At 38.6% G+C, this 11,120-nt stretch overlaps 2 protein-coding genes across 2 annotated transcripts; one reads left to right on the plus strand and one right to left on the minus strand.

Annotated features, from left to right (window-relative positions):
- The first annotated feature begins 7,004 nt into the window (after window positions 1–7,004).
- Window positions 7,005–7,934, plus strand: LOC125478272. Its single transcript, XM_048586341.1, has 2 exons — window positions 7,005–7,261; window positions 7,634–7,934. Exons 1-2 carry the CDS (start codon window positions 7,100–7,102, stop codon window positions 7,790–7,792), a joined length of 321 nt encoding a protein of 106 aa, XP_048442298.1. The 5' UTR covers window positions 7,005–7,099; the 3' UTR covers window positions 7,793–7,934.
- A 149-nt stretch (window positions 7,935–8,083) lies between these two features.
- Window positions 8,084–11,120, minus strand: LOC103951727 (GABA transporter 1). The gene is made up of 7 exons (XM_048586340.1): window positions 10,854–11,120; window positions 9,992–10,222; window positions 9,760–9,857; window positions 9,305–9,494; window positions 9,089–9,219; window positions 8,669–8,902; window positions 8,084–8,580 (listed from the first exon to the last, which is right to left on the minus strand). Exons 1-7 carry the CDS (start codon window positions 10,969–10,971, stop codon window positions 8,200–8,202), a joined length of 1,383 nt encoding a protein of 460 aa, XP_048442297.1. The 5' UTR covers window positions 10,972–11,120; the 3' UTR covers window positions 8,084–8,199.

The raw sequence follows: 11,120 nt of genomic DNA on the forward strand, positions 1-11,120 counted from the left end.
TTTGATCCATGTAATTAGGTTGATGAGTGACTAAGATTAAAAGTAGTGTTTTTGTGTGGTCCTAAAGCTAAGGCCATCAATTAAATGTAAAGCAGTGTGAGTGCGCATTGTGTGTGCTGTACAAAGATTATTCCTCTGCAATACTTTTGCAAGAGAGAACAGAAAGAAAACTTTTTCGGTTCAGCTTCCTCTGTCTTTTGTTCTTGCTTCTGTTCAGCCTTCTGGAAATTAAACTCAGCGAAACCAAAGTAACACTAACATGGCCTCAGAGCCTTGTTTCGATTAGATCTGGGCGTGTTTTCTGTGAGCTCAAACATCACCGTTTCTGGACTCGGTGAAGTTTGCCGGAGCTTATCTGTAATCTAAGAACTACGTGTTTCTGGATTCACACAAGCTCACGATGGCTGGATCTGGGAGTGCTGAAGTGAGGACCCCGATCTTCTCCGGTGAGAACTACGAGTTCTGGAGAATCAAAATGGTTACAATTTTCAAGTCATATGGACTGTGGAATCTGGTGGAAAATGGGATTCCGGTTTCTGATTCGAAGAAGAAGAAAGCTAAGACTGATGAAGATACAGATGTTGATGCTGACGATGATGAGAAAATGGCTGCAATCTTCATGAAAGATGCAAAAGCTCTCGGAATCATTCAAAACGCAGTCTCTGACCAGATTTTCCCTCGAATCGCAAACGCAGACTCAGCAAAAATGGCATGGGATCTGTTATATGGCGAATATCACGGTGGGGATCAGGTAAGATCTGTGAAACTCCAGAACCTTAGACGAGAGTTTGAATACACTAGAATGCGTGATGATGAATCCTTGACTGGGTATCTTACTCGTTTAAATGATTTGATAAATCAAATGAAGACGTTTGGTGAAATTCTGTCAAATGAGAGATTAGTTCAGAAGGTGTTAATCAGTCTCACTAAGATATATGATCCTATATGCTTAGTGATAGAAAACACCAAATGTTTAGAATCTGTTGAACTGCAAGAGGTACTAGCTATATTGAAGAGTCAAGAGCAGAGGTTTGATTTGCATTCCTCAGATGTAGCTGAGAGAGCATTTTCTTCTCTTACTGTTAGTTCAAAAGGGCAGAATCGAAGTTATGCTCAGTCTAGTACTTTTAAACCACAGAAAAATTGGAATCAAAAGGGTAAGAAATGGGATTCGAAACCAAAGTTTCAGCAGAAATCATTCACAAATGTTGCACAGAATAGTACTTCCTCACAGGTTATGGGTCAAGAGGGTGTAAAACCTCAGTGTAAGGTCTGTTCAAAGTTTCATTATGGTGAATGTAGATATAAGGGGAAATCCAGGTGCCATAACTGTGATAGATTTGGTCATTGGGCCAGAGAGTGTACTGTTGGAAAGTCTGTTCCAAAGGCAAACTGTGCAAGCCAAATGGAAGTAACAGGAAACTTATTTTTTGTAAATTCTGCAGTTGCTGAGACTAAGGTTAATGGAGATTGGTACATAGATAGTGGCTGCAGTAATCATATGACAGGAAATGTTGATCTTCTTGTTGATGTGAATACAAATGTTGCAGGGAAAGTTCAAATGCCAACAGGAGGGTTAGTTAATGTGGCAGGAATGGGATCACTGGAAATTGAGACTAATAGAGGAAGAAAATACATTCGAGAAGTCATGTACCTACCTGGGTTGAAAGAGAATCTATTAAGTGTAGGACAAATGGATGAGCACGGATATTATCTTGTGTTTGGTGGACATATGTGTACTGTTTTTGATGGTCCTTCTCTGAAATGTCAAATTATCTGTGTAAAAATGAAAGAAAACAGGTGCTATCCTCTATCTCTACAGCCTGAGAAACAACTTGTGTTGAAGACCAGTTTTGCTCATTGTTCTCTGACTTGGCACAGAAGATTAGGCCACCTACACTTTGGTGGAATCAAGAAATTGAAGGATAATGACATGGTTCATGGATTACCATATCTGGATGAGTATGACAAAGTGTGTGAAGGCTGTCAATATGGTAAGCAACACAGAGAAAGGTTTCCTAGTGGTCAAGCACAAAGAGCTAGTGCTCCACTTGAATTGGTTCATGTAGATCTGTGTGGACCAATGAGAATCGAGTCTACTGGAGGAAACAAGTACTTCATGTTGCTTGTAGATGATGCAACCAGGATGATATGGGTGTATTTCCTTAGATTCAAATCTGAAGCTTTTACTTGTTTTCAGAAATTCAAGGCCATGACTGAGTTGCAAAGTGGAATGAAGGTAAAATGTGTAAGGAGTGATAGAGGAGGGGAGTTCTTATCAAATGAATTCAAGCAATTCTGTGACACAGAGGGAATCCAAAGGCAACTGTCTCTCTCTTACACTCCACAGCAAAATGGAGTGGTTGAAAGAAAAAACAGAACTGTGATTGAAATGGCCAAGTCTATGCTTCATGATAAAGGAATGCCTTACTATATGTGGGCAGAAGCTGTGCATACTGCTGTCTATCTGTTAAACAGATGTCCTACCAAATCACTGGATAGTATAACACCTTTTGAAGCTTACAGCAAAAGGAAACCTGGTATTGCTCATTTGAAAGTTTTTGGCTCGGTTTGTTATGTTCATACTCCATCCGAGTTAAGACACAAGCTAGAACCCAAGAGTATAAAAGGAGTCTTTGTTGGATATGCAAAATGTGAGAAAGGTTATAGAGTATTTGATCCACTCTCTAAGAGACTGATTCTGTCAAGAGATGTTGTGTTCGATGAAAACTCAGCTTGGAATTGGGAAAGAAGCACAGAAAGATATATGTCACTGCCTACTTATGAAATTGACACTGTGGATACACCAAGAAGTGAGAATGCAGAAAATGACACTCAAGGTTCAAGTGGTTTATCACCTGGTATATTGGAAGAAGCTGCAAGTGGTATTGATGATACACAGGACAATTCTCAGTCAAGTGCAGGTGTGAGTGACACTCAGACATTTGATCATACTCCATTAAAATGGAGAAAGCTGGATGATGTACTTGCTCAATGCAATCTGTGCATTATAGAACCAGAGAAATTTGAAGATGCAGTTAAGGATGAATCTTGGATGAATGCTATGAAGGATGAGCTTTCCATGATTGAAAAGAATGCAACCTGGGAGTTAGTAGACAGGCCAAGTAACAAGCCTGTAATTGGAGTAAAATGGGTGTTTAAAACCAAACTCAACCTGGATGGAACCGTGCAAAAGAACAAGGCAAGGCTTGTTGCAAAGGGATATGCTCAGAAACCAGGAATAGACTACAATGAGACTTTTGCTCCTGTTGCTCGGTTAGATACAATCAGAACCCTTATAGCATTGGCTGCACAAAAGAGGTGGAAACTCTATCAACTTGATGTCAAGTCGGCTTTTCTAAATGGTGTTCTAGAGGAGGAGGTTTATGTGGAGCAGCCTGATGGTTTTGTAGCTAAAGGGGAGGAAGACAGGGTATATAAACTTCACAAAGCTTTGTATGGCCTAAAACAGGCACCACGGGCCTGGTATGGAGAGATCAATACATATTTCTTACAATGTGGTTTCACAAGAAGTTTAAGTGAACCAACACTATACATCAAGGCAGAAGAGAAAGACATTTTGATTGTGTCGATCTATGTGGATGACATAATCTATACTGGGAGCAACAAACAAATGCTTGAAAAATTCAAGGAAGACATGACACGAAAGTATGAGATGACTGATTTGGGTCTTCTCCATCATTTCCTTGGAATGGGAATAATTCAATCAACTTCAAGCATTTTCATCCACCAAAAGAAATATGCAAGCTCTCTGTTAAACAAATTTGGTCTAAAGGAGTGCAAACCTGTACTTACTCCATTGGTTGCAACTGAGAAGTTAACCACGGATGATGGAAGTGGTGCAGCAAGTGAAGAGTTATACAGAAGCATGGTGGGAAGTCTCTTATATCTCACTGCAACCAGGCCCGATATTATGTATGCATCTAGTCTGTTAGCCAGATTTATGCACTGCCCTACCAGTAAGCATGTTGGAACTGCTAAAAGAGTGCTAAGATACATTAAGGGCACACTTGATTATGGTCTGGAATATGTGAAAGGTAAGAACTCAATGTTAATTGGGTTCTGTGACAGTGACTGGAGTGGATCAATTGAGGACAGTAAGAGTACTTCTGGTTATGCTTTCTCCTTTGGCAGTGGAGTATTCTCTTGGGCATCTGTGAAGCAAAATTGTGTTGCTCTTTCCACTGCAGAAGCAGAGTACATTAGTGCTTCAGAAGCAACTACTCAAGCCATTTGGTTGAGATTTGTTCTTGAAGATTTTGGTGAATTTCAAACTGAAGCCACTCCAGTGCACTGTGACAACACCTCAGCAATTGCAATCACCAAGAACTCTGTGTTCCATCAAAAGACCAAACACATTAACAGAAGATACCATTTCATCAAGGATGCACTGAAGGATGGCATCATTGATCTGGTGTACTGTCCAACTAATGAGCAACTTGCTGATATCTTCACAAAACCTCTGCCTAAAGATCGGTTTAATTATCTCAGGAGCATGCTAGGAGTGAAATCAGCTCAAGACTTAAAGGGGAGTGTTGAATTATAAGTCTATAGCTGATTAAGTATTAGAAATAAGGTGAGTTTTAATGTGTGTATTCACTTGAGCATATCTGCCAAGTGTAAGGTTAAATGATGTAAGGCCATGAGTGCCATGTGGTATTTGATCCATGTAATTAGGTTGATGAGTGACTAAGATTAAAAGTAGTGTTTTTGTGTGGTCCTAAAGCTAAGGCCATCAATTAAATGTAAAGCAGTGTGAGTGCGCATTGTGTGTGCTGTACAAAGATTATTCCTCTGCAATACTTTTGCAAGAGAGAACAGAAAGAAAACTTTTTCGGTTCAGCTTCCTCTGTCTTTTGTTCTTGCTTCTGTTCAGCCTTCTGGAAATTAAACTCAGCGAAACCAAAGTAACACTAACATATCGTAGTTTAGCCTTTCGTGGTCCGTGAAAATTTCATCTACTTGTATGTCCAACAAGCATATATAATAGGTGAAGTGCAGCATACAGCACATAAACGTCCTAACTCCGCTAACGCACCGAGTCCGCTGCTTTATTCCATTGTTGGAAATCTAAGGATCGTGAATTCGAGCAGGAATGCCAGGCACAGAACTGTGACGAAAAATCGTTCTAGTGCCAGTTTAGTTAAGAAATCACAAAACATACATTAGTTAAAAATACTGACAATGATTCGATGATATACTTACACAATTAAAGCCAGTGTCTCGCTGGATAGTTTGCTTTGTGCTGGTTAACATGTAAATGGCAAGCATCCATATGAGGTAGAAAAGGACTGCTTTCATTGACCACGATTCCACCAGTAAGGCGTTGTGCAAGGCACATAGCCTATCCCAAGCAACAAACATGGATGTCTGCTTCTGTTCAAAAGCTTCTTGTACACATAAAGGGGAGTATTTTTATGCAAGTGTTTGTGCCTAAATTTGGCAAATTTCACTCACTTGGGACTAAAGCCAAATTATGGCATTTTGTGGGGTTATTGTGAAATTAGGCTAGACTAGTGGCACATGTTTGGCTTACAGATATCAAGTGGCACCCATTTTTATATGATATATGTTTGTAGATATTCATCATATAATCGAGGTTTGGATGGTGGAATGCAGCAAGTAACTTCTTTTAATATCATTTCCTAAAGAGGTGGATTTCGGGGAGGTTGAATTTGCATCAAGTGGCTTTGTGTTGACATTATGGTTTGTTCTCTATATATTTGAAGCCAAAGCTGAGAAGGGACACTCAAACAATCAAACAAACCTCTTTACAGCTGCACCATTTTCATTTCAATCATTTCAAAGCTCTTTCATTTCATTTCTTTCAATTAAAGTCTACGCACTCTTTCAATTCATTATAGCTTTGTTGTCTTTACTAGTATTCCTCCAATTCAATACAAGTTTTCTCTTTGAATTGTTATTGTCATCTCAATATAAAGCACTTAAGCAATTTTTCTTTCTCTTCACTATTTACATAGGGGTGTGCTATCCACACACCCCATTTTACTTCTCACACACCCCTTGATCATTCTGTCCGTTGATCTTCTTCGATTTATCCAATCCGACGGCCGAAAATTAAAAAAAGTGTGTGAGAAGTAAATGGGGTGTGTGGATATCACACCCCTTTACATATTGTTATTGCATTCTTTACATAAGTGAAGTCTTTATCATATAAGACAAAGAAAGAACCTAAGTTGAGTTCCTCTCCCTCAATGATACAATCTTTTGATTAGAAATTAAATAGCGCAATCTCCATCACTCAAATCTCATTTACTAGAGGTAACTAGTAGTCGTACGCTCACAATCCCCAATCCCATGTTCAAATAAATTCACTGCTTTTTAACAAATATATAAATAAATAAATTTCCGGCCTACGCCGGCGAATTTGGGACGCGAACAGTTGGCCATTAAATTATTACAAAGACTGAGTAATTAGAATACAACATGAAGAAACAGTTATTTGAACTTCCAATATGGTATTTGAATTTTCGACTAGGTGGTCATGAGCTTGTTGAATCTTCTCCTATATTCGAAGACGTTCTTATTGGGCTTCAAAACACACTACCCGTATCCAATATCCATATAACACATTACCAGAATCTATTTATTTAATCTGATGACAAAACATTAAAAAAAAACATGTAGAAAGATAAAGCATGGATTAATCCAAAAAAAAAATGTGCGTATTCGCTGGGGTTTTTTTTTTTTTTATTGGTACGTATTTGTTACGTTGAGAGTTTGTTGTTCGAAAGATTTTTCAGCATACTGCGAATATGACATAATACACAAAGTGTTTAATTATCTAACTGATTGATCTCAATTAATTGTATTACAACACTTAATATATGAATTGTGTTTGCGCACATTGAAAATTTCTTCTTTTATTCAATCACATTTGAAGCTCTAATAGAAAATTTAAATGACCAAAGTACCCTTAAACCCCAAACTGCTACAAAATTCCCACGAAAGGCACGAACTATAAACCGCCGCGACCTCTCAGCGTCTCAGTTGAAGTGGAAGGAAGAGCGAGCAACCCCTCTCTCCCCGAGTCTCTCTGAATCTCTGGAAATCCAGAATGGCGAAAGGTGATGATGCAGTGAGGAAGAAGCAGAACAAGGTCAAAAGAAAGAAGCTCCACAACAAGAACGACCGCTCTTCCTCTGCAATCTCTGCCCGCGTTGCCTCCATTATTGCTGCCAAGAAGCGCCGCCATTCCGGTAAACGCCGCAAATGTCAGGTACTTCCTCCAACCCGACTTTTGGAGTTCCTTTGCTTTGATTATATGTTAATTATAGAAAAGAAGGAAAACGGAAATTGATTATATGTTAATTAGAGTGCATTTTGCTCACATTATTTTTGTTTGTTGGATGATTTTGATTTAATGTAAGCAGGACACAAATCTCGAAATTTAAAATCATCTAACGACAGATAACGAGGTGGTGAATTTTAACACTAATTAATGGTGGTAATTCCTAAGTTCATGTGTTGCTACCTTCCATATGATATGTGAGAGCAAGTAATTTACTGCCGGTTTTGTAACGGAAGCATTTAGATTTGAATACCGGTCCCCGAGTAATTAGGCAGAGTCTTATTTATCATGACATTGCAGGGTATGTGCTTTAGCCTTCCTACCCTTGATGATCCCTTCAACGACAGGAATGATGCAAAGGATTTTGAGAAGAAAGCAACCAAGAAACCCATGGTTTCACATAAGCATAAGAATGTGTTTTTGAATGAAAAAAGTAAAGAAACTCTCGATAGTTATTGAACAGCCTGTTAGAGTATCTCATTTTTACTCTAGGTCATTAACCTTGCCGCAACATGTCCTCTGGCACTGAGGATAAGGAATGTATCATGAACTAATCAACCAACTTGCAAGTAATAAAATTGCCATGGAAGACTTTGTTTCAGCTCGCTAGCTTAATTAGTTTGACTATTTAGGTTGCAGATTAGCTTCTGTGATCGCGGTCAGTTGATTAATTTTCAAGTACCCCCTTCTTCAAACCTCATTAAACTTCGATTCATAATGTTCATAGAGAAACATCTGATCAACGATAAATAATAAGTAATGCATAATTGCTTAAATCATGAGAAAAAGGAAAAGAAGCAGATAAACAGTTCAAAATGCCGTTTACATACTTGCAACAAGATTTTGAAGCAGTCCTACATTATAGTTTATATGTTAGCAAAAAAACTGTACGTGTTAGAATCAAGAACGATCTGTCGGATCGAAGATATTGCACCCAACAGTCCTAGTGCAGAAAATGTTGAGGCAATGATTGTGTTTCCCCAGAAAAGTAAGCTGTACTTGGAGGGCTTGAATACAACATTGTAGAACACCATTGGCAAAATGAAGTCCAGAGGAATGCATCCAAATGCTCCAATCAGAGCGTTGATGTCACCAAAGAATGGAAACATAGCTGCAACAGTTGTGGCTATGACCACAGACAGAGATCGATAAACCAACCTTGGCACAACATTGCGAACAGAGAACTGATCAACCTTTGCATTCGCAAACTTGCGTTCAAGTACTTCATTTGTTGGTTGTAAGTAAACCTGCAGAACCGATCAAGTTTTGTATCATCCACTGAATGTAGTCTTTACGATTCATTCTTGGTGTTGTGAAGCGGATTGGAAGACTTACCACACTAACAGCTGATACTTGCAAGAAGGTGAAAACATTGGTCATCAATAGAACCCAAGTTGGCAACAGAGGCTTTCCGTCAACTAAAAAATTGAGCAGAATTGTTCCTTTGGCCTGATTTCCAAACGCCCAATAACCCGAGATACCAACACTGAAAAATGTCGAAAGTACAACAGCATAGCATACGCATAATCCTTTGAACATTTTTCCTTTAACTGGAGGTGCTATTGTTGCCTGCAAACATATAAATTGCCCCATTAAGTGAGAATTTACTGATTCTACTGAACAATGTTTGACCTCTATCTTTTATCACTGCATTAGATCAAAAGCAAACAATAAATTCGAAATAATAGGACTCCGTTGTCTTTTTTTTTTTTTCTTTTCCTTTTTTTCCCTCAAGTAATAAAGCAATTGGAAAACCTGTATTTCAGGAATAATGCCATTTCCATATGTGGTTGCGATGATTGAAATAGCGCTGAAGGATCCAAAAACACGATTCTGTCCACTTCCGCTTAAAGAGTAGTCCTTCCTAGGAGCATTAGTCGAATTTCCTATGAGCATGGAAGTTAGTTAATTAAACTGATCGCAAGTTATACATTCCGAATAATGTAAAGAAATTGTTTTGTGATTTCTTACCGATATATACGGAACCAGCTGTGGCACAGATGCTATATGCAAGACAAAGGATTAGAGAGACAAGGTTGATATGCCTCAAGGAGTGGAAGGATGGAATTTGTGCCAACACCAGCATCAGGACACCAAAAATTATAACAAATTGGTAGAGTTGCATGGCTTCTGGTCGGGAACTAGAAAGCAAATATATATACTTGTAGAAGAAGAATTATATGTGGGAAAAACAAAAGAAAATTAAAATTCAGTTAACATCCCAAATAATCTGCAAACAAACTACTACTTTAATTGTTTGGCAAGCTACTGCTGCTTGACATAATTTCCAGACTTCAAAGAAATTAAAGATAAATTAATAAATTATAAGTTCATAATTCAGTGTTCTCGTAAAGATCACATAACAAAAGTTTGAAGAGAATGCAGGGTAGGGGAAATGTCGACAGAAATATTAAACTGATGATCACCTTAAGGCTCTGCCCTCCCAGAAGAATGCAAGCTATAACTGCACCATAGCACAAGCCAAATTGAATTGGACCAACAAGGTATCTTCCCCACCCTGGTCCTGTAAAATTAGACCATGCATGCTCATATCATATTTTTTTTTTCGCAATGTTAATAATTTTGCCTCAAATCACAGGGCAATTTACATTTAAGAGGAATCTCAAGGGGAAGAGGGCAGCTATAAATAGTACTCACCCAAAATATCTCTAGCCATGTCGCGGAATCGAAGCTGGCGCATGCCAAGCTGGTCATGGTGTTCTAAAACCAAGGACAGAAGGTTGTAGGAGTAGAACGTTACAAGAGCTGAAATGGTGAGGCATAAAGCCCCAGCAAACCAACCCATCAAGGAAAGTGCATAGGGAAGACTTAAAAGGGCAGGAGCTACAATTGAAGTTGTCAGGTGATATCCACAATGCAACCATGACCCTACATACATATCATCATCATCATCATCATCATCATCATCATCATCATCATCATCATCATCATCATCATCATCATCAATTAAACTCTTCAATTTAACAACAGACCAAAGCTCACTGATCTTGATTCTTGACACACTTTAATTTCATTTTTTGACTAAATGATATATGAACTACTCAATCTAGGGAAAAGTTGATTCGAATTTGGGCGCAAGGTGGCGGACACATACTGCCTAACAGAAGCCTATGATGAACGAATAAGTGATCCAAGTGATAGGGCTTTCGCAGGAATGACACGCCTATTGGCCAAGAGGCATGACTCTAGGAAAAGGGGCTTCGGTTCTAGCGAAGAGATTCACGTCGCTTCACATGTGAAGTGTGAACCAAATACAATAAGTGTATAATAAGGTACACCCCTTGGAGCAAGGGTTGCACCTCTTTTAAAGGTACAGCCATTCAACAAGGGTCTTGTTTTATGGTACCCTCTCGTTGCCTATAAATAAGTTTGCAGTCAAACCATTTCCTTCATTCCAATTCACTTCCATAGAGAAAGAGAGAGAGAGAGAGAGAATAAACCAGTCTAACATCACTACAGATCTTAATTCCTTCATATGACGCAAAGAGAGAATCAATACCTCTAGATTTGAGCACAAATAAAGCTCCAGCATCAAGCTCCTTTGAAATGTTGACTTCTTCATCTTCCTTATTTTCTGCTGATAAATCAGTATTTGAACTGGGAAGAACTGACTCCATAGCTCTCGAGCTATCAGAATGTTTTGGTCTGCCTTTGGATTAACAATATTGCTGCAACATGAACTTCATATAATTGACAACCACATATTCCTCCCCTTCACAAAAAATTGGAAAAGGAAATGGTTTTGTTTTTTTTTTTTTTTTTTTGT

Source organism: the organism of the source record quoted next, unplaced genomic scaffold, assembly GCF_019419815.1.
Source record: "Pyrus x bretschneideri cultivar Hongxiangsu unplaced genomic scaffold, Pyrus_bretschneideri_v1 Contig24, whole genome shotgun sequence".
Taxonomy (NCBI): Eukaryota; Viridiplantae; Streptophyta; class Magnoliopsida; order Rosales; family Rosaceae; genus Pyrus; species Pyrus x bretschneideri.